General features: G+C 42.6%; 1 protein-coding gene across 7 annotated transcripts in view; it reads left to right on the top strand.

Moving 5' to 3' along the window:
• Positions 1-24,471, top strand: part of myo16 (myosin XVI) — a 97,272-nt gene that overhangs the window by 67,042 nt on the left and 5,759 nt on the right. For 6 of the 7 annotated variants that reach the window (XM_071476518.1, XM_071476527.1, XM_071476509.1 and 3 more), the window contains 11 exons: positions 673-748; positions 1,742-1,938; positions 3,152-3,232; positions 4,384-4,589; positions 11,461-11,563; positions 12,269-12,365; positions 12,467-12,740; positions 14,761-15,143; positions 15,257-16,510; positions 19,702-19,854; positions 21,056-21,141. In XM_071476518.1, coding sequence (XP_071332619.1) covers positions 673-748; positions 1,742-1,938; positions 3,152-3,232; positions 4,384-4,589; positions 11,461-11,563; positions 12,269-12,365; positions 12,467-12,740; positions 14,761-15,143; positions 15,257-16,510; positions 19,702-19,854; positions 21,056-21,141 — 2,910 coding nt within the window. Of the gene's footprint in view, positions 1-672; positions 749-1,741; positions 1,939-3,151; positions 3,233-4,383; positions 4,590-11,460; positions 11,564-12,268; positions 12,366-12,466; positions 12,741-14,760; positions 15,144-15,256; positions 16,511-19,701; positions 19,855-21,055; positions 21,142-22,611; positions 22,718-24,471 lie in introns of all 7 variants that reach the window. The other variant, XR_011690874.1, reaches the window with a different exon arrangement.

Below are 24,471 nucleotides of genomic sequence, written 5' to 3' on the forward strand. Positions count from 1 at the left end.
CTAAAACTATTAAAATAATGTAATAGGTAGATTTTAATACTAGATTTATGCCTTACAGTTTCTTATTCTATCTGTAGGATGTTTAAGAGTGGCTTCAGCAAACACCCGTCAAGTGTGTGATTTTCTATTGTTACTTTTCTCATGGTCATGCACTTCACTTGTGCACTCTATTTTATGAGCGTGAGTCAGTCTTATTGTAGTACCATTATATTTACTGGAGCTAAAGCTCAAGCATCTTTTCTTACCCATACCAACTCAAGTTCTCCAACATTTCATCTATCTGAATTAGAGTCAGCACCTCAGCTTATTGACACTTCTTAAAACTACTTTCTCTGTTTTGAATGCACACGCTCAAAAACCAGGAGCACATGCTTGACAATGATTGTTTGTTTGATTGTGCTTCGTACTCTGCATTATGAACACCACACTTGTCACAACAGATTTTACAGACACAGAGATTTTGTGTCTGTAAAATTTAAATAAATAAATCCTACTAAAAAATATTATATAGGTTTTCCACAAAGACAAATCACTATGACATCTTGTAGCTTTTACAAAGATATAGATAAATGTAAATTGGTATATTGATGACTATTTTATGTTGCATGTAAGAGTAAATGCACTGTACAAGTATTTAAATTAATTTATATGAACAATTTGTTTTTCCCCCAGGTTTCATATGATCTCACAGGATCACTTACCAGAAACAAAGACTTCCTTCCTCAGAATCTCTTGTTTACAATGAAATGTAAGTACCCAATCAATAACACACATATAAGCACATTGTGGCGTCAGTGCACACTCGATCACAAAGATGCACTCTTGTCAAACTAACAACGCACAAAACCACTCTTTGTTTAAGTGTGGTTGTGTTTGTATGTGTGTGCGTTTCATCCCATATCCAGCAGACAGCACCGTCTGTGTGTATATTGTCTATAGAAGGTGCCAGATGTGGGGTGTTGCGGTTAGCACGACACAGGCAGTCGTTGTGTGACTGCCAGACTACCCTCGCGTCCAGCAGCCTAATTGCTACAATTTCCATGATGAGGCTAATCTTCTCAAAGCTAGCCCTTCACTCACACTTGGCTGTTATCCCTCCGTCTGACTGAGGAGATGCCTCGCTGCGTTTCATCCACACACATTGACACACATACAGTGGGGTTTCTTCTTTACGTTTAAACCGAAAGCTAATAGGAGGCCGAAGGAATCTATCGGGCAAGGTCGTGGCAAAGATTTCTTTAAAAGAACAGCCAATTACCTCTGGAGCTGTGTGTAATTAAGTCCTTAAATGAGTGTGACTTATGTTTGTTTGTCTTTGCTTAGTACGCCTACCTGTCATCCTTTCCTCTCACCTCTCTCTCTCTCTCTCTCTCTCTCTCTATCAGCCTTTCAGAAAGAAGTTGCACGCCCACGTTCACACACATGTTGTTTGGCTTTCTGAATGAGCTCATTGTTGTTGTGGACCGCTCCACGTGTTGTCGAGTGGCATAGTCCACCCCCTCTTGTTGTCTGACTGATTGTTTACATGGAGCCTAACTTTATGCGTCCTCCCCACCCTCCTCCTCTGTTCCTTCTTCCCCTCCTTGTTTACATCCTCTTCACTGTTCCTCCTTTCTTTCTTTATATCTCTTCATCCCACCTCTACTTATTCTCCTCCACCCCCTTATTTCCACCAATGCTGTTGCTTCTTTTCACTCTTGTTTTCCTCCCTCTCTGTGTGTTTGTGCTTTGTGCCCGGCAGCTAGTGAGAGTGTGCTACTGCAGCAGCTCTTCCAGTCCAAGCTGACTCAGACTGGTTCTCTGGTGCCAGCAGCTCATGGCCGCATAGGGCTGAGGGGGCCTAAAGCTGCCTTGTTGCTCCACAGGATGCCATCAGCCTCTCTGTTCACTGCCAACTCTGTCCCCCAACAGCCTCGGCGGTACCATGACCTTACCAAGGTACAGTACACTGTTAACAGTGTAGAGAGTCCAGTGCTACAGTGTTTTGTTGTTCCGTACCTGTAGCTTCATCTGACGGCAACACATACTTAAACCTTAAGACCTGAATTTTCTGTCCATTAAATATCATTTTTCCAGTAGATGTGAGTCGCACATGTGTTCAACAGAATATTGATCCCACTACCATCTGAAACTAGATAAATGAAATATAGGAACTGATGACCTCAAACAACACAGTCAGTTAGAAGCTTTTTGTTCTAACTGGCAACTGACTGCTGTTCTGATCAATGGGAAACACAGGGATAGTATTTTTGGAAAAAACAACAGTCTAATTTAAGAAACTTCCCATCACTGTGCTATATATAAACTTCTGGGAATTGGATTTGTTTGTATAGCCCTGTGAAAAGACAGAAAATCCACAACCATGCATACACATGAGCACAGTCTGTGTGTGTATACACTTTTCTCATGACACACAAACAGAAAAACTCAAATCACACACCTGATAACAATATTATTTATATACCAAGTATTCAGTCTAAACCCCTACCCCATCTACCCCCATCTCTGTGTCTCTCTCTCCATTTTATCTGCCCTAATGTTTTGGAAAGCACGTTGTAGTGGTGCACATCTGTGAGTGAAAAGGCTTGCTGGTTGTGTAACCTCCTGAGGAGGGTCCTGCCTGCAGTTTCTGTGGCTCATTAGCCATCTAGAGCAAAGGCTTACATCAGACCCCTTTCACCTTTCAGATCTGTCCCAGCAACCTTATAAGGTAACATTAGGCAATATTGCAATACTGCACTGAGTGTAAGACTGTAAATAAGTCAAGCCAGTTTTATTTATATAGTCCAATATCACAATTTTGTCTCAAGAGGCTTTACGATCTGTGCAGTATGCAACACCCTCTGTCCTTAGACCCCTTGAATGAGACAGGGAAAAGGACAGACATGCAATAGGTGTTACGTGTACAGAAACATAGTAGATTTACAGTATGGACAGTCAGGATCTATAAATAAACTAACCTGACTAAACCTTACGAAAAATCACAATTGAATGACAGAGACATAGTTTAGTGGAATTGTTTAGTTTGATTGCAAAAATCTTATAAAGCATCAATGAACTGTAATATTCTGATCTCATATCTTGTCAGAGCACACGGCTGGATTTGGTCTGTGTAATATGTTTTTCCCCTATTATCTCTTTCCATTGCCAGATCTTGAAGAAGAAAGGCTCGAGCTCCTTCCTCCAAAGATTAGAGAGGTGTGGGCCCATCACAGTGGCCGTCCAGCTGAGGGTAAGAATCACTCCAGTCTGCATGGGCTTTTCTCTTCTACGAGTTAAGAATTGTTACAACTTAACATTGAACAACTTGTCTGGAAAACCAATTTTTCTTTCATATGTTTACCTGATTATTTCCTGGTAAGAGCAACAGATTCCAGCAGTGTTTGCTTTTGTCGAAGCATCTGTTTAATGGAACTGTGCCACAAATACAAGAGCCCTCTACTGTTGGGGAATCTCAGCAGACAACTAAAATTTACTGTTTTGATGACAACCAAACAAAAACATTCTGTTTGTTTTACCTTTGTCTTTGTCTTTTACTGAATATCCACTTATTGTCTGCTGGTGACATAAAGAGGCTGAAATGTGCTCACAGAAGCAGTACCTTTGGTCTGAATGAAGCCAGTGTGTTGTACAATCAGAGTTGTGGGCTTGTGGCTGATGAGTCCCTCAGGGAATGGCAGAGAAGGAGAGAGTGGGCAGAAAAATGATGCTGTACCAAGCCAAACGTGAAGCCCTCCACATGAATGAATGAACAATGAACAACAACCACTGTGTGCCATGCACACGCATTTGTGTGTGTGTATATGCATGTTTGGAGGAATGTGAATGCTGGTGGTGACGTTCAAAGAAGAGGGGTGAGGTGTTTAGCTTTGTACCTAAGGGTTCGCGGAGCATATACTGACGTCAGTTTGAGGCGTGGAAAAAACAAAGATGTAAGTGTTTACTTGTACGTGGATGTGTGTGTGCATGCGTGTGTCTTTTTGACCTTGGATGTGGCATCTGTGAATTCAGAGCTTGAAGAAAAGCTTCCTCACTAATAGACAGAGCAAAGAGCTCTTTGTGTTTTTTTTTTCCACTAGAAGAGAAACACTCCCCCAAAAATCAGACCACTTTGTTACAAACACAGTGTGATCTCACTCCAGTCACTGTGGCTCGCACTTCAAGTTACGACATAAAAAAAAAAAAAAAAAAAAGCCAGAGGGCCTACCCTTTCCTTCTATAGTGCTTACTGTACAAGAACAGTCAAAGTGCTCTTCCAACCCAAAGACTAAATGTTGTTAATCAGGGCATGTTATTCATTCTGTCATTAACATCTGCTATTCTGATTATAAAATTACCAGTGAGTGCCTTCAAGTGTATCTTCTCCCTTTTTCCCTTTTTCAGAACTCACTGTCGGACGTGATCAGCAAACTGCAGGCTTGCACTCCCCACTTTGTGGAGTGTGTGCGTCCCAACTCCAGTGGTCAGCCAGACAGTTTTGACAGCTTCCATGTGTCTACCCAGCTGCAGTACATTGGGGTGCTTGAGATGGTGCGCATGATCCGTTATGGATACCCTGTGCGCCTGTCCTTCCCAGGCTTCCTCAGCCGGTCAGTGCCAGATAATGTTGTATAATTAAGAGTGTTGCAACTGTCATAAGTCATCCTCTGAAGTTATTGCTCTATTTCTGCTGATCCAGTCACTTCACATGCTCTTCTCTTCTATCTCAGCTTGTTCTTTACGGGAAATGTCTTACAGATGTTGGGTTGCTCTGCATCCTGTCTTAGTCTGTCTCACTGACCTCAGTTGTTCAGATACGTTACACTTCCAGCAGGTCACTGTGATCTCTGTCAGGTTAGGTATGACAGAGCAAGCAGGTCAACGTACACTCAAAGCTTGACAGCAAACTCCTTCTCTGTATCTGCAAACACATGAAAGGGCATATACTATGCATGATAACACACTCACGTGCAGGCTGACACATTAGCATCGACAAGTCATTGCAACCTGCAATGTTAGAAGTACACTTTAACCTTGAATGGCGTTTTTGAAGTATTAGAGTACATTGCAGCTGATGAATGTCACTATCACATTTCCCATGTCAGCCTGACACACATTTACCAGTGAGTTGTGTGTAAGGTCACTATGTTCCACACTTAAATGTTAGTCATTATAACCACCATCACCCCCTTATTTAACCTCTTTATTTAATGTTCCTGGCTTTCCCCGTCCTCTGACTTTACCTGACTGGCTGTTTTTTCTCTATCACTTATGTTTTTTTTCCCTTGTTTTTGTTCAGAAGCAGAGAGAAAGATATTTTTCTGTCTCACCACCACTCCTCCAAGTTTCACTTGCTGCTCCACACAGTTTGTGTCACAGTTCTTCTGATTCTCAGAACCAGTGGAATACTGAGAGGATTTAGCTCTAAGTCTCTCTTTCTCTTTCTTTCTCTCTTTCTCTCTTTCTCTCTTTCTCTCTTTCTCTCTTTCTCTCTTTCTCTCTTTCTTTCTCTCTCTCTCTCTCTCTCTCTCTCTCTCTCTCTCTCTCTCTCTCTCTCTCTCTCTCTCTCTCTCTCTCTCTCTCTCTCTCTCTCTCTCTCTCTCTCTCTCTCTCTCTCTCTTTCTCTTTTTCTCTCCCCCATCCTCAGTCTGTATCTCAGCTCTCTCTCTCTCTCTCTCTCTTTTTGAGGATAAAGGGATTAACACAAACATTCCTACCAGATAATAAGAGAGGACAAAGCTGGTCACATGACCCCCCCCCAAAAGTTTCCACTACTCTGCTGTAAACATCATCACACACAAAAGCTCCAGCGACCCAACATCTTATGTCCAAATTTTTAATTAAAGGAGAATACAATGAATCAGGATCCCATTTATTATCATTAATACTGTGCCTTAAGAAACCAGGCTTGTTTACATTGTCTTTCAAATTCAATTAAAAAGCATTTTAATGCTAAATAAACGCAAATGCTATGGCTCACACTTTTTAGATTTAGATTTTTGGTCCCAAGGTAGCTAAAACTCAACTAGCAAAAGGATTCATAATAAAGAAACGAGAAAGCTTCGACCCAAGCACTGCATATTGTACAAATGGTTGAAGTGTGTAGAATCTATTGTAGGTACAATCCGCGTGTTCTATTTTTTTGCTCAAACATACACAAAGTGAAAGAGACTCTCATATAATAGGTTTTCATGGGGGGAAACCAGAGCAGGAAATTGAATCTGGAGAACAGGCCCATGTCAAATGGTGAAGTGAATCCAATGTAGATTGTAGAGCCAACACTCATTGTTCATTCAGTAATTGAAAGATTCCTGGTGAGGGGTTTGTGAATGCTGTTTGTTAAGCCACATGTGTGTCTGAGCATGTGTATGTGTGAGCATGTGAGCCTGTGAGTGACTGTCATATATGTTTTTTTTAGGAGGCCATGTGTTGTGTGCTAATCTCTGTGTTAGCAATGGCTGTGGGCAGCAGATAACTGAGCATCACAAGGGCCAGCTGGCTGCCAAAAAAAGCAGACTTAACCGTTGCTGAGCTGGGGCATAAACCAGAGCATGTGAGGTCAATAGTGTATGTTTGTTTTCAGTGAACTGCTCAGACATACAGTAGGTTAAGGTGATTTTGATTGTAATATCACTCTTGTCTGAGGTTACAGTGTGGTTTCCAGGGCTTCTGTTGAACATTTCCAGAGATAAAGTTTTTTGTCTATAATATGCATGGATGGAGATTACTGTCAGTGGAAGAGCATGATGACAGGACGGCTCCAATATCTACGTCTATCCACCTCAATGATAACTGATTGAGAAGCTTCCAGATGAGTTTAAACCCAAGCAAAAGTGAAGCATCGTGTCTGGTTCTTAAAAGCTGTTTTTGACTTGACAGACACCTAACAAAGGTCACTGACTTTTGGAACTGTGGAGGCTGCAGATATGTGGTATGCACCTTAACAGTTCATCATCATGAAGAACATCATTCACCAAAGCTTGAAATACTGTTGCAGCTTTTGTCAGTCAGAGGTGTTAGATATTGTCTTCCCTCATCTCCCTCCTGATATTGCAGAGGTTGATTTAAATAAAACATGATACAACTCCAGAGTTGTTTGAATGTGAAGCCAACACAGGCTGACTGAACAGTTCAGTTATATCATACAGAGGACAATATTCAATGTATGGGCGGAGAGAACCATAATTTTTACAAACAAAGAAGAAACCTGCTCCAGCCGGTGAAGTGGGTGGATGCATAAACCTCTCCGTGAGTGCCTCTTTGATGTATTCCTCCATGCCAGCTGTGTCTGGAGAGGAGAGGGAGCTGAGATAATGCAGAGGTGGACAAACAGGAAATGTGAAGGTAGGGTGGGTGCTCATTTATTGCTGAACACTTTTCTGCAGGTTGGAAAACTAGAATAGCCTAAATCACCCTCTTGGTAATCTGGCAGTTGATATATATGAGAGCTGGCAGACAAGATTTGGGACTCAGTATACACAGTATAACATTATGAAGAGATGCTAGTAATGGTCTAGTGGATCAAAGCAAACTACTGGCCACCAGTCCCATCCAGCATGAGTCCAACCCAAGGACAAAAGACCCAGCATCAGGATCAGATCTCTGGATCACAGTGAGGGAGAGGGTTGTGTTTAAGGTTTCTACTATAAGGTGTCCAGTAATGTCATGTTGTGGCACTCAAGATGAACAAAAAATGAAAATGTGCTTTGAGCTTTGTGTGTCTTTAATCATGGCTGCTTTCACAACACAAGGCAATACAATAAAAAAAACTATCAGTGTTGGGTATGTTAGTTGAAAAATAATTTACTCTTTATGCTAATTATTCAGTGGAGAACTTAATACTTTAAAAAAACCCATTACATTACTTTCTGTCACTCTGTAGCTCCATCATAGGTCCCTTACAGTCACCACACCCTCCTGTCACATCTGTTAACTGTAACGTATAGAAATAGAGATAGTCTTGATTAACAAGCAGCCAGCCTATGTTTTTCAAATGTAATAACCATCAACAGCTAGCTTAGCCCCATTCTGAGTTCCATTCTCACTATAAAGCTGCAGGGTTTTTACTCTGAACAGAACCTGACACAACATATAAATCAGACCACTTCTGAGTCAGTGGAAGTCTTTCTTCCAGTCCCTGCACAGAGCTAACATGACCCAAACCAGTCTCTTGAAACTGATAACACTCCCATCTACCTCCTCCCGGAACAGCAAATAAGCAGAGTCGTCAAAATCTTGAAGTAACACAGTGTTACTGTGTCTGGTAACTGTAATTTAATCACAGAAAAAGTCATCAAATTACTGTCATGCTTTAATCTGTAATGTGTTACTGCCCAGCACTGGTTTGCATGCAGTGTATGTATGTTTGTTGCATTTTGTCTTCATGCAAATGGACCTTTTGTATGTGCTTTTGTGCGACGTGTGTCCCTGTTCCGCTGTTTACACATTAAGGCCATGCTTCATTTAAGTGGCTGTCACTCACAAAGACGCCAGTCAGCCCAGCCCAACTGCCATTCATATCTTCCTCTCTCTCCTCCACTGGCTTCAGCACAGACAGGGCCAATGAATGAACACAGCCTGGCCTGATAGAGGAAGGAGCTGCTGCAGAGCGGGGGTGGACTACAGTGCTGTCCTCACAGAGCTCCGTCTCTTTTGATTTCTCATTCTTCCCTCACATGCTCTCTCCACTGAGCCGCCATTTCCTTTTTTTCTTTCATCTTCCTCTTTATTCTTTTTTTCCTGATCCCAACATTTTCAGTTTTGTTCTTCCTCTCAGTGTTTTCATTTAAGTCTTTATCATTCCTTTTTTCCTGTGCCCGTTTCTCTCACGCTCACACGCAGTATCTCAATATTGTTCTGTTTCTTAGCCCTTTTTCTCTTTCCATTTGTCACTCTTTCAAAACAGGCCCTGTCCCTTGACTAACAAAAAATGACAGGCCAATAAATCAGCCATTAATCTTGAGGCCGCTGTATTCTCGTGAACACAAACACACAGTGTGTACACAACAAATACACACTTGCACACTGGAACCATGCAGGCCACTTCACTAAGTCATAGTGGCCGCCTGAAGGGAATTACATTAGTGTCCTGGTAACCACAGTGATTTATGAGGAAATCTATTTTACTGTTGCTTTTATTTGTCTTTTATGATACACTATGTGTTTTGTGGCAGGGGTTTATTTTCTGCCAATGTGTAAGGTCAAATACTACCACTTGAACCTTCAGCCCTCCATGTATGTTGCTTTGCTCGGTTCTATGTACATTGTTAAAAAGTGAATGAGAAAGAGGCATCAGTATTCATAAAACATGTCACAAATGCAGCTCACAAGCATATAGGTCATATTTCCTATATGGTTAGATCAAAGTGGGTCCTCATCATCACCTTCCGCTGATGGATAAACACACACATTTGTAGGCTATAAAGTCGCCTACAGGAGAATATCCATCATTTCTGTCGGATCCCTGAAGTGAATATTCACAACTGAACAAAGCCAATAGGCTTTGAAGATGAGGCAGTTAAAAGTTTGTCAGTTGCGTAAGAGCAGCTTCACAGAGGAAGTAAGTGGTTCAATTTCCATCTGCCTTCCATCTCGCCTTTACCATCTTAGTGACGTTCAATAACAGTGGTCACCAATGGCCCTTTGGTCACAGAGATCTCTGTTAGTGCCCTGTAGCCCTCCATTTAAACTCTTATCAAAGGGGTTATTTCACTTCTTTGACTCCACATGAAGCCCCCTTGGGTCTTGTAAAAGCAGGGACCATCGATGGTTTTCATATCCTCATAGGGAAGGTCATGGGTTTACAGAGTTCCTTTGTGTTTTATGGGCCCAGGGGGACGGTGTGTGTTGTCTGCAGGACTGGTATTATCATACAGAGAGAGGGTGAGAGAGAGTTCAGACAGACCCCACTCCTGCAAATCAAACACATCCCATATTCACGTGCTCCCTCTTACTCACTGTTGACAATACAGGTGGTTTATGCTTCCAGCCATCTGCTTGTTAAACGAGTTTCATCAGATGTGTGACATCATCAGCCGGCTCTGCCTCTCATTGATAACAGAGGAGACAGAGCACCGACTGACAAAATGTACTGAGCAAATGATGATACATTTAGAGGAGTCGTGTATTTGGTTGATTCCTCTTTCTTTCAGAAAATGTCTGACTGCACATACAGTACATACTCTTAGACACTCTACACTTTACATATCCCTAAATACATTTCAAAACCAATGTCTAAATATACAAAATGGGCTCCTGTTACAATGCAGTGTGGCTAAGTCAAAGATAGGCCTGTGAAAGTGGACCCATCTAAAAATATTGATCTGCATGTGTTGCCCCTGTAGCAGCCATGTCAGCTACTGGTATCATGAACCCCATCACAGTTTAACATGGTTTTATTTGAGATTTGTAAAATTAACAATGAGATCCACTGGATTCCTACAAAACACAATATTTTTCTGCAGCTCCATGACAGAAGGTTAAACTGTCACTTGTCTTAAAAATAAGGAACTGTGTCTCAACATTCATATCTAAATGTACTTACTGTATTTAACCTGTTACTTGTTATTGTGCATATAAAATAACAACTACATGTAAAATCTGTTATTTATTGTGATTATTATTACAATTCTATGTCATGAAAGCAGCAGCAGATCCATAATAGTATATAGCAGAGCAATTGTTCCTTGTATGATATGATAATTTATAATAATCTACAGTAACCTGCTGTATTTCTGGATTTAATCCAACATGCTTTAGAGCTTGCCTCTCATTCACACACAATGATTGCAGCAAGCTGTTTAATTTATTAGTGACAATTTTATTTTTTATCATCTTTAAGTTTTAAACCAAGAGGTTTAATGTTGATTCTTTTTCTTTAAATTTTATCTGCAAACAGTTGTTTATGTTCACTTCTTCTTCTTCAGTCCAGTTATTTAACAAGCTGTGTTGCTGCTGAGTCTTCTCGGAGCAGGAGGAAAGGGGCTCATAGTGGTCCTTTGGAAGTAACTGCTTATGAAGGGGAGAAAGTTTGTTTTCATTCCAGCCACATGTTCTTATCTGTTCCAGGTATTCAAATCAACACGTTTATCTTCATGAGCTAGCGTCTGTCACCCTGACACTAATCATCCACTCTACACATTCAGAGTTCACACAATATAAAAACATCTAGAGTTGGATATTTTCTGTCTGTGAATTCTATATCAACCTAGCTCACTTTCCCTTTCACCCCCACCATTCCAGGCACAAACAAACCACTGTCTCCATCCAGCTGACCATTCATAGCAACGGTTGCCAAGGGCAACACCAATAGGAACAGATGCTGTTTGGCTAGTCTGCCGTATGACCCCACTGACCTTTGAACCAATTGTTTCTTAAAAGAGGCGGTGTCACTTTGTCTTGTCTAAATTTTGTAATTCGGCATTTTGAGATACTTTTGTCTCTGCGGCTCTAACGTTCTCTGTTTTTTTTTGTGTGTCTCAGATATAAAGACCTCGCAGTCCCAACTTTGGGAGACAAGAAGAAATTGTCACCAGAGGAGAAATGTCGCTCAGTTCTGCAACAGTCTAAACTGCAGGGATGGCAGGTGTGTGTGTCTGTCTGTGTGTGTGTGTGTCTGTGTCTGTGTCTTTTTTGCCTCCATCAATAACAAAAGATTTGCCAAATTACTTAATCCCTGGCCCTGAATTTGAAAGATCCCATGGAATCTTTGACAACTCGTTCCAGCTGTCCCACCTCATCATGATTCTTCTCACACACACACGGAGCACCATGGATCCCTCCGCCCCCCTCTCTGTCCTGTCTGCCAGACTGCTGTTGTGTCTGAGTGTGTGACCCTACAGGTCACATCAGCTCCTGCCTCACACATGCATACACGCTCCTCAACAATGGCCCACAGACACCTTTTTCACAGAGCCCTGCTTTACACACAGACACACACACTACTTCGTGTAGCGTGTGTTGGATTGAATAGTGTCTGTCTGTGGAAGTATGTCACCCCCACAGCTCTGTGCACCTGTTGTAGAGTGACCTCTCTCGACCCGCAAATGCCCTGTGAGTTCAGGAAGTGAATGCAATGTCAACATGCAAACCCACTCCCACACTGCCCACACTCCACACCCACCTATTATCATACATCACTGCTCTCCCATCTCTCAACTAGCAAGTCACACTCTTCTGAGGTTTCCAACAGAAAACAGCCCCACAGGGTCTGCTGGCTACTCCCGGAAGCTGATGATGAAGCCAGTGTAGTGTATGTGTGATCAGATCGTTTGTTTTGTTGTGTGTGTAGATGGGCAGCAGTAAAGTATTTCTAAGATACTGGCAAGCAGACCAGCTCAACGACCGCTGCTACCAGCTTCATAAAAAGATCATCACCTGTCAGAGAGGTAACTATCCCAAATAACAAACCAACGACCAAGATGTTCTTTTAGATGTTCTTCTCTCTAATTCCGCTGATGTTTATCATCATCTCCTCCTCATGTCTCAGTGATGCGTGGCTGGCTGGCCAGACAGCAGGTTCATCGTAGACTGTCACTACAGCAGAAAGAGGAGTGCAGTGTGCAGCGTTTCCTGCAGGGGGCAGAGGACATGGGGCTACGAACCTATGACCAGCTGGTCATTCAAAATGCATCCGATATCGCGCGAGAAAGTGACCGCCTGCGCTGCCATGGCAACAGCCTTCTCAACACCCTCGGCAACAGCCCACCACTTGGTGAGAGGCCTGAGCCGGTGGGTAAGGAGGAGGATCAGCCTGTCAGGAGGTAAATTAACGAAGCACCATCACAATTCACATGATCAGAACATTCAAGACATGTGGATGAACAGCTCTTAATTTTTGTTACCATTTGTCATGTGTATTTTTTATGTTATTTTGTCCACGTTCTTGCCAAATATTCATTTGATCAAAAAATTTAAGTGTCGTTTGCATGACTTTCACCCTGCTACTGATTACTTCACACTCATGCAGTCAAATAAGACTTTAGTCCCTCTGAAATAGAGCTTTTATCCCTCATACACTATAATTCATAATACTAAACAAGATGGCCTCATAGTTTACTGTGGCATTATTAAGCCTGCAAAATAACAAACAATCTGCCGTCAGTGTCATTCACAGGATTTATGACTGTGTGAAGGAATCATTTGCCTTTCTAAATGTGCGTGTGTGTCTTAATTCATGTGTTTTTGTATGTGTGTGCCTATGACTGTGTGGCATGTGTTTGGTGATTAATGATGTCATTGTATCTTTGTGCGCTGTAGGCTTTTAATTGTAAGCTTCATGATGGATAGTCAGATAATGAGCTGTGTTATCAGATTGTATTAGTATTGTGTTGCTCCTATGGAATGCTATTCTTATCTCTGCTTCATCTCATTCAAATATAACATATCAAGCCTGGAGAAAATGGAGGAACCCTGGAGGGCAGAATTAGAAGGGGCACAAAAAAGCTAATAAGCTCTTTCGAGGCGGTGCTAAATGAACAACCTTCATTTTGAAAAGTCACTTTCCTACTTTTTGAAAAACGATGGCCTTTGCGGTAATACCTGAAATGTGAACTTATGCATTTCAGCTCCAGTAAACCTGTAAATGTGAACATATGATATATGTTAAGGCTCTATATGGTATGCTGCATAATAACTGCAATTATTATTTCAATATCACCTTTCCATATCTGCAGAGGTAGTGTCATTTGTGTTGCTTATTGCCACCGTTTCATAATACGGACTTTCATTCCAGGTTGACATTGAGTGGTGACTGAAATGTTAACATCTCAAGGTTTTGTGACAAAATGACAAAGTAAATGTGTGTTCAGTTACATTTTTTAAGATTTGTTGTCACAAATCTTTAAAAAGATATGCTTAATCTTTTCACTTGAAAGCAACCCCTTGAACAGATTTCAGCTTTAAATGGCCTGAAATTAAGTTAAGAAAAAATGTGCATATTACTAATTCATTTTAATGAGCAATGGCCACCACTGAAACAAGAAAATGTGAAAAGTCGCCATATTGCAGTGACTGCAACAGCGATTTTGAATATTTTTTTGATTTGCTTTAATTAAATGCAGTGTTAACATTAGGATAAAGCAATATACATCCTGAAAGGTGAAAAGAAGCATACACACCCATGATTTCTGTATCCTCCATGTGTCCTTGTATATGTAATATCTGCCGCTGGGACAGAAGAGAGGAGTGCGAGGAGGCTTCTAATAGGAGGAGGGGTGTCAGTAGGCACAGGGAGAGGAGTCAGAGTTGCTGTATTGAAGAGGGGATTAATAGGCAAATACACACTTCTGCACACTTACATACAAATGAACTGGCCAGCACACATTCACCCAAACTCACCTAATTTCTCAGCAGGTTTTTAAAATGCCTTCCCCCATCACTTACACACATGCTCACCCCACCCTCCCTTTCAACCCCCACACATAATCATTGAACCAACAGATGGCACACCCAGATTAGCAGAGGAAATATCAAACTGGATGTTATCAAATTACTGCAAAGAGATTAGATTTAAAGCATAATATATTTGATCTTTATCCTCCAATTGGCTTCCTTTGCTCATATATGTGGAATGACAGTTGAATCAGGCATGTATTAAGTTTAATGACTATGTAAATGATGTAATTAATCAGAAAAAAAATAATTGTATGGGAAGATGTTGTGTCTGTGGCTAAAGCTTTTGTACTGCTTTTGTGGAAAGTACCATCTGAGCACAAATGATATAGATGACAATTATACAAATGTTCAAAAACAATAAAATCTGAATGTTTGTGTCATTTATAGGGCTGTGGAGAAAAGTGGGAAAGTCCACGAGGGCCCTGTCAATGGGGGCAGTCGAGTTTTTCGCCACTTTCGGTCCAGCTCAGTACCCATCCCCCTCGCCATGGAGAACATGGTCCATTCCTCTGCTAGTCCACCCATCAAACCAGCCCTGCAGCAGGTAGCTCATTCCTGTGAGGACGGGGCAGGCGGGGGAGGTCTTTCATCTCCTCGGAAGCAACCTCCTCCAAAACCAAAGAGGGACCCCAACACCCGTCTGAGTGCATCCTATGAAGCAGTTAGTGCCGGGTTGACGATGGCAGCCAAAGAGAGCCCCACTCCAGAGGGCTACTGTTCGCCAGCTGGAAGCCCCCCTAAATCCCAGCTGTCCCCCACAGACCCTGCAGGTATATCACCTCCACTGGTCTTAAGAAGACGTAACAGATGGTCTTTTGTGCTTCTGCACTGTTGCCGAATACTTTCTTTCTGTACTTAATTGCTTTATTTGTAATTTCCTCAGCCTTGTCCAAGCCCCGCCCCCACAGTGATGACTACACAACCACGAGGAAGGTGCCACCCCCCAAACCTAAGCGCAGTCCCAACACTAAGCTCACGGGCTCGTACGAGGAGATCAACGCCATAGCACCCCACCTCCACCAGCTTCGCCCTGCTGATGTAAAGCTGGCCTTGCTGTCCCGTAATGGGGGATTCGGAGGGTTAGGTGGTTTAATGCAGAAAGCAGCCTCCATTGATGCCCCACAAGGGGTAGCACTGAGCCTGTACCGGGGTCATGATGAAGAGGATGTTTACATAGAGATGCTGGGCTCTCAGCCGCGCACTCGGAGCCTCCAGGAGCCCCCTGATAGCCCAGAACAGGCTGACTCAGAAGCCGTCTATGAGGAGATGAAATATTTCCCACCTGAAGATGGTGGACCTTCTGCCACTGTGGTTACCAAGGCAGCACAATTGGAGGCTTTAGGACTGGGCTTGGTAGGATTAGGGACATCTCCTCCTCAGAGCGGGGAGACCAAACGGATGACAGCAGGGGTGGCCGCTGGCTTGGACATTGGTCACTCGCAGTGCTCGTCCAACAGCGGAGCTCCCAAAGCTCAGCATGGGAAAGATGGCAGCTGTGAAATCCCTGCTCCCTTCCCCAACTTGCTGCCCCACCGTCCACCTCTCCTGGTGTTTCCCCCCTCCCCTGTCACCTGTTCTCCTGCTTCAGATGAGTCACCCCTCACTCCCCTAGAGGTAAAGAAGCTGCCAGTGTTTGAAACAAACCTGAACTATGCCACTGGCCCAGACAGCCCCCTGTCTCCACAGTATGCCCGCCAGAGAGCTGACTCCTCCCCTAGTCTCACTGTCCTCATGCCAGAGAAGAAGTCTACACCTCCACTCACCCCTCCGCCTCCACCTCCTCCCCCCAGTGCCCCCCCCCCTCCCTACAGACCTCCTTCACACTTCCCCTTCCCACCTGAGGCCAGCTTCCTGGCTCTGACACGAGCAGCATCTGTCACAGGGAGCTCGGACTCCCCCAAAACCTCCTCACAAAGGGCAGGGGTTGAACCACTGGGGAAGCCACCTCCCTACTCCCCAGTGAAGATGTCTCGTCCTGAGCCCCGGAGAGCGCACTCATGCTCCTCCTCTCCTCTGCTGTTCAACCCAGCCAATGGCAGACCCCTGACCAGCCCCCTTGATGAACTCAATACTCTGTTCAGCTCTGGACGCAGCCTGCTGAGGAAGTCCACGCCTGGCCGGAAGACAAGAGATGGAGGTCTGTTAACTAATGTTCATACACACACACGCATACACTCACAGTTACACACACCTAAAAACTAGCAGAGAGAAGGTTACAGCAGAAAAAGCATTTTGAACACTTCCAGAGTCTAAAGGAACCGTTTCTCCTTTGTTTTTTCCCCTTTTTTCCCTTCATTGTTTTCAATTGCTTCTGCAGTCATGGGTTAATGATCTGCTTACAGTTGCTTTAACCTGAGTCAGACCAAGACAAACCACCAACATGTTAACCTGTTGGTGGGTTTGTATGTACGGAAGGGGTGGAGACTTCGCCTTTGTTTTTTGTCATTTTGTAAACAATGTCCCATTTGACTCAGCTGAATGTGTGGGTATTTGTGTGTGTGAGTGTGTGTGTGCACTCGCATTTTTGAAGGAGTTCATGTGTCCATTATATGTTCTATCTACTGTGATGACCTCATGATCGTAGTCTCAGCCTGGTCTGTGCCAGAAGATTTATTGGGTACTGGGTGATTACCTCCTGTACAAGTAGTGTATTGCGGTTCTGTAGGTAAGTAATAATCCCTTGTTTTGTGTGTCTCTGTGACACACATGCCCTGTGTTTGAGTGGTAGGGGAGAGAGATGCACCAGCATTCAAAAGCATTCCTCATAAATCCTCCCTTTCTACACTGGAAACACCTTACATTAATTCAGCCACCCTCTTTGGCCCACTTGAGGCAGCCCATTTGTTGGGCTAGCTGGTGTAGCCCACTTAGCATCTCACTGCACTTTAAGTATGATCCTGCTGTGCTGTAGTTCAGTGCACTACATGCAGAGCACATACAGACTCTGTGACACTGATGCAAAGGTTGACCTTTGCAAAAGGAGGACAAACATATTTGTCTCACCTAGTAAATGAAATGGGTGGGTCCTTAGGTCAGAGCTTATACACCCACAAGAGATTACTTTGTGTTGTTTTTATGAAAGTAAATTTCCCATTGATAACTTTATATTGAGAAAGCATTGGCTCATCAGAGAAGGTAGAAACTGTGTTGTCCCACTGTGTTTTTAACAGAGTCTCTGTTTCCTCCAAGTGTATTAGTTGTGGCTGGGTTAATAATACATGAGCAGTAGCATGATGAGGATGGGCATTAAATATTTAGCAGCTCACTCATGTTCTGCTGAAGGGAGTGTGACTGACCAGCAGCACAAACAGGCCACCCTGGACAATTATCTAGGAGACTAGTTAGAAAAACAAGTGAAAGTACTAGCTCGATAATCAGTATTCTTCCCAGAGTGTTGTTGTTGTGGACTTGTGTGATTTGTATGAGACAGAGTTGTGTCATACTTCTAAAATTGCAACAAGTTCAAAGGGCAGGTAGCTGAACTCCTTATAAGAGACGGTATGAGAGCAAGTGCACATGCTGACACATATGCCTCAGATGACGTCTTGCACTCAACTCCTCATCGGCACCTGGACCTGCGCAGGAAAAGCGCTGGCGTCATGGAAACTGTGTATGTGACAGGGGAACCTGGCACTGGGGTATTTTGAGTGGGCAAAGCAGGGCGGTCCGCTTAGATCAGAAAGCAGAGGGATGCCGATGGGCTTAACAGGATGGCCTACTTCCGTTCCCCCTCGGCTGTTAAATGACTGAGTGTGATACCTGACGCTGTGGGAGTGGCCAGGGGTTACAGTTGCTATCCCAGACATCTCTGTGAAGAGCAGCTGTCTTTCACTCCTCCTCCTCCCCTTCCTCATCCACAGGGAATGAGAAAACCACAGGAATGCCAGGGGAAGAGGGCAGGTGGTCTTGGCAGGCTTCAGGAAATCACTGTCATAAGACATCTCATGCTTCAGCAGCAACGCACAAAATTTACAAAATTGGATAAAAGTCCAATTTTCTCTCATTATGGTCTTCATTGTACAAATCCAAATACTCACTGTGACTCATCCTTTCATAAGCATGCAACCCTCACATGGACTCTCTCTGTCTCTCTCTCTCTACCTAGCATTTTGCCCCGCACAAACACACACCTACCCCACTGGACCTATAGTAGAGTTTGCTAAGTTTATATTTAGATATCTTGTGACCGTGGGGGGACCAGAAGGCACGCATTCTCAGTGTGGGACAGCAGCTGACGAATTCCCATTCACAGTCCCACACGCATATGTACCCACAGTCTCCTACTCATTCAGTGTGTGAGAGCATGTGAGGCCTGAGGAACAGCAGCAGGGGCAGAGGCAGGTCATGTGGAGTCACCTTCCCACCAGAGAGAGCTGAATTAAAACTTTGTAAAAGGCTTGGATAGATGTACGAGGAGGGCTTGGGACTAAGTGAAATAAGACTCGGTCAGAATCTCGTATATGGCTAGACTGCATCATAGGCTATTTGCATTCTGCCTGATGTCAGCCGGTTTCAGCTCTTTATCTGCTTGCTTCTCTCCTACTCTGTGTGCTCACTTATACAGTAACACAGCCAAATCAAGTTGTCAGACAACAGAATAAGTATGAAACAGTGACTGAAACGCAGCCCATTAAGACTATGTATTAACTTCCAAGCCATTAACAATCTGCTGCTCTGCACTGCAAAATCCTGATTTTATTTATTAAACCACAACCTCTTCTGACAAAGTCACGATAAACAGAAGTTAAAGACAACAGCTGTTTTGTAATTTCAGCTGGATTTACTGTATTTACTTGTAAAATGATCACTCAGAGCTGTTGTTAGCTGTTGTGCGGTCAGCATAGAGAGGTATGTCTGCAGAGGCCCAACCTTGCACTCACAGGGTAGTACTGGTGACTCTCTTAACGGAAAGTAGCTAATGTTTGTCTAAAAAGTTGCTACATTTCTCACTAGGTATTTCTTTGGAAAAAAGTAGCTGAAAAGTCTGAAAAGTCATAAATCCAGCGACAAGGTGCTAAGTTGGCAACGAGGAACAACCATTAAGGATATTCCAGCGCTCACTCAGACACTCAGCAACATTTGCATTTATAGGGCAGGCCCCATGCCAAATAAGAGACTGGGAATTAACTTATAATTAGCAATGTCATAAAATTGTAGTATTTTAGCTTAATTAGAATATTTCGCTGTATTATCATTTAAAGAAAAAGTTTGCTGTAGCCCACAAGCACTTTGATGATACTATGCATGAAGGAATCTAATGTCTGATGTCTACTCTGTATGACATGTACTGACGTGCAGAGTGTTTTCTTCTGGCTATATTCCTCCCAGGATTCAACTCTAATATCAATCTGCCAGGGAGGGAAGAATGTGGCTCTGCCCCCACCTCACCATCTCTGCAGCTACAGGACAAGAACGCCAACAACCACTCCCCCCACTCCCCAAGCCCCGGCCCCATAGAGAATGGCAACCAGATCTCCAATGGTAACAGCCCATGTATTGTACATTTACATTCAGATTTCAAATCACATAGTTTTTTTTGCACATGTATACATTTGAACAAGGAATATCAAGTCCAGGCTGAATACATTTTAAGTTACTTTGCAAATCATATGTACTTTAGCACAATCTGTGATAATAAGTGTGAAGAAGTAACCTTGTTTTGACAAAATGTAAAATGCCACAGTGGATACACTTGGCAGGTTCACTTCATGAACTGAGATGACGGCTCAGTTTCAACTTCATAAAATATGTGGTTATCCCAAGTTGTATGATCCAGATCAAGAAACAGGAGCAGACAGAGAGGTTCTGGATAGAAATCGGAGTTTCTGCTAAGTTTCCTGGTTGACCTGTCTTATTTTGGTCTGTGTTTTTTACTTGATTGTGCTTATTTTGTTAAAAAATACACAATGTTCTGAAGGAAATTGTTATGGTTGATGTAAAGTCAACTTTTCAGGGGCTTTAAAAAAATTCTTCTCTACAGCACTCTAAGTTGTCCACACTATTAAAGAGCCACTGTTTCACATCTCAAAATATTGTGCTTCAACATACCAGCCCTTACCTTACACAGAGCTGACATTGTGAGTGTCATGTTGGTGTGTAGCATCTAGATGTGCAGAGTGTAGAGTTGATGCCCCCTGTTATGACAGTAATAGTTATGCAGTATAGTTTACAGTTATACTTAAAGCAGCTAAAAGGCCATGTGGTTCTAAATAAAGACCAGACTTCTGCTGTAATAAGTGTCCTAACAGCCCTATGAAGAGACTAACACCACTGTGGACTGAGGACTGTCAGACTAGACTAGGCTTCTAACTCTATTTTCACCCTTTAAGTCACATAATGACTTAAATTCATCTTGGAATAAAAGCACTACACAGACGGGGTGATAGACAGAACAGGGGAGGAGGAGTTATGAAGAATGAGAGAAAAGTTATGTGAGAAATAAGGAAGGGAGGCCTCAGATATGAAAGAAAACCATTAATTGTTCAGCTGCAACCATAACACTCTAGTGGAGACTATCTATCAGTGTCTTCCCTTTACTTCTCCCTCTGCATTAGAGAAGGTTGATTCCTTCCATGTGCCTGTGATTTAAACGTGATGTCCTTCAGTCTCTACCTGTCTGTGTGTGGGAGGACCTCCAATCAGATGTCTGTTTCATAACATGTTTTTGATATTGTGTGCTCAGGGTCGCTGGAAGATGAGAGTCACAGCAAGTCAAACTCCTCCAGCTCCACCTCTCTGCACAGGCACATGGACAGCCATCACACTCAGGTAAACACACACAGACAGGCACTCAAGAGCACAGTGACATTATGAGTGCATTATATTATCACAAGTATCATTTCAACTAAATATGCAGTATAAGTGTCAGATACTTTATACTGATGGCAACAGGCACATTTTCTTTTTGTTCTAACTTTACTTTCTAACACCTTGTGTAACACACACAGTGTCTCTTTAAAATTTAAAATGTGAGTGACATATACGTACGCATGCTTACACCCACACTAGCACACACACAGTGACAGCACAATCATAGCAGGCCTGTATTTTGTTTTGGGGTTGTTGACATTTTGAGTGGACCGGAAAGTGGCCCCCCTTTGAACAACATGTATCACTCATGACATGCGAGCTTTCTCTGGCTCTGTAGACAGGTGTATGGTTACAGGATTGAATTTAATGTCCTGCATGTATGCATACAAGCGTACACACACATGCTCTCATGCAGGAATGCACGCACACAGACATAGACACACAGAGGCTCATAAAATGGGACTGATAAAGGTTGAAACCATCTTGAACAGGAGAGCCAGAAGAACAAAATGAGACATACCACAAGACATAATTTAAACCCAATTTAAAGATATAAAGTTATAGAGCTTCATTAGTTTGATCACACTCACATGGTCAATGTATCAAACAAGACGTCCACAGGGAGAGTATGTCGCACACAACTGGGAGAAAGCTCTTATGACGATCATCATGTGCTGAACCTTCACCTCAGGGAAAAACAGAGACAGAGTAGAATCCACAAACCAGGGTCAGATTCTGTGATTAATAGAAAGATTTAACTCTATTATAACTAAAGAACCACGATGTTCTGAGAACATTCTTCATCCTTTTGGTATCCCTTCGTTCACTCTGTAAATGTTCCCACGAACTATTGAGATAGTTCATGTGTAACTGCATTATTTATTCCAGGATGCAGCTGCTTCGTCCTAACGCTCAAAAGAAACTTTCATTACATGGAAACTTGATTTTGGATTCATCACAGACTGCATCAGTCGGTGATTGAGTGTCACAGTCAGCGCACACAAAGGAGTAAAGTACATAGTGTCCCACTTTGGGAGCAGCTCAGAACACATGATTCAGAGGCACTGCCACTAGAGATGTGAGGGCACACTGTGTACCCACTTCACAATCCCCAGGTTGACTAAACGTGGTGCTCCTGCTTCCACAGCTGGGGTGAGCTCACTGAAGTCATCTTTGAAGCTTGTCTATGTGTGTGAGATGTAGTAATGATGTTCACACGCTTTTAAGGCCGCTTCTTCAACTCTAAAAAAGAATGACACACATTCCAACTGGTAATGCAATAGTGAAATTTTTTTGAAGGTGAAGGTTTTTCTCAGAATATGTGAACTATTGGACCATTCTCTTGTACCCATATAACTCTAATTTTTTTCTACTCCTTTGATTCTGATGAGCTTGGCTGTTACTCTCACTCCCTCCTTTATCTTCCAGAGGGGACATCTCAACTTTTCTCCATTTGGTGCGGGGGCCGCCCTCTAAAACAGTGAGGGGGGGACAGGGGGGCTCACTGGAGGCCCTGTTCACATGTAGGGATGTGGTGAGTGTATGTCATGCCTCAAGACTCTCCACCCTTAATGGCAGTGTTTTTCATAGACCCAGTGTGGGATCATGACAGTAATGACCTTCATTATGTAAAAAAACTGCCTCAAAAGTTTTATCTAAGTCCAAAGTAATGTTCCACCCAAAGTCTATTTTTGGAGTATGACAGACTTATTGTACGTCCTGCAGACTTGAAAGGTGGCTGTAAAGAATTTCTAGTCTGCTCCTTCATGGAGAACAGAGGCTGTGGTCATCTTGAATTCATCACAGTGGATTGGATAATGGATTTTCAATAGTAGTAAAGTATTCATGGTTGAAAAAAGTATACAAATATTTTGAGAAAATCCACTATAGCTGTGATGCAAAGATTCAAATCTTCTGAAACCATGAGTCCTTGGGGAAAAAAAACCAACTTGAAAACCACTGCTTTTGTAGGACAGCATCTCAGCCTCACCTGCTCCCATTGTTTACTGTGCTCATTTTGCTTTAGACACTGGTCTGGGATCAGATGACCAATCTACCCTGTCTCCTGTTATGTCAGAGTCACAGGCAAAAAGTCTGATCCCAGAATCAGTGGCACTGCTGCTGCCCACCAACCCCTTCATTTTTTTTTATCACTTATTTCTGGAAGGAAACTGTAGCACATGGGTTTAGCATGACTCTCTGCATCAGCACACAGTCGCTGTCAAAGCTGAAGACACTGTAACCTCGCTCTATGTAGTGCTATAGGTTCTTTTAGAAAAGAATATCAGGTACATCAGCTATATGATATGATATGATATGTGTGGATGATTCATTTGGGAATTGTAAGTGTGTAAGTGTTATTTATTGTATTTTAATTTTAATCTGCCATAAAGGTAGAAATTATCTAGGATTAAAGGGAGCCAAATTTTCCCACTTTGTATTAAATATTTTTTCATTTCAAGCAACAGTGAGCATCTTACATGGAAGGTTTCATGGTTGCACGTGTTGTAGAAAATATTACATCAAGTAAGAGAGAAGTGATGATTGTTAAGTGCATGCATCTTGTAATGGACAATAGGTATTCCGTTTTCCTTCGAAACAGTTTTAAGTAGCATATGCTAATGTTCATGCAAATGAGCGTGCATACAAACAATTGGAGTAAGTCTGTTCAGCCAAGAGAAGCTTCAGTTTTTATTGTTGCTTATTCATCTGCTTGGATTTTATTTTGCTGAATTCATCACATGAAGCCCTTTTTAAACCTTTGCATTGCTGGTGCCACTGTTATCACTAGTCCTAACCAAGAGCTGTTCAGCTGTTCCTTAGCAGTGATTCCATCTTCATCCTGATGTATCAGACACGATCTCAGTGAATTAGGCAGAGGAACTGTTGCCTTCTTTATATGTTCACTGCTACATTTGAAACATGGAAAGACAGACTTTTACCTTGGTTCCTTTCTTCGTTAACTTGGAGTTTTCTAGAGCAGGTTTATTATCATAAGTTCATTCAAGAGATGGGAACAACTGTATGAACCAGAATACCTTTCAATTAGCTGCATTCCAGGCTGTGTTTATGCAGGATTAGCAGATCTAATGGGATAAATAAAAAGGAAAGGATGAAGGAAGCAGAAGGGGTGGATAACTCAGTTAGGAGTGAATGGACTGACTTGTTTTGGCTCTGTGGTCAGTAGTCAACAGCAGTCTAGACTGTTTTGTTTGCTACTCAGAATAACACTTAAAGGATGAGGAGGACAGACTGAGAGCCTTAGTTTCTCTGCATGAGTCCCCTGCC

Source organism: Trachinotus anak, unplaced genomic scaffold (genome assembly GCF_046630095.1).
Source record: "Trachinotus anak isolate AG129_WGS33_773 ecotype Australia unplaced genomic scaffold, CSIRO_AGI_Tana_v1 ptg000001l, whole genome shotgun sequence".
NCBI classification, from domain to species: domain Eukaryota; kingdom Metazoa; phylum Chordata; class Actinopteri; order Carangiformes; family Carangidae; genus Trachinotus; species Trachinotus anak.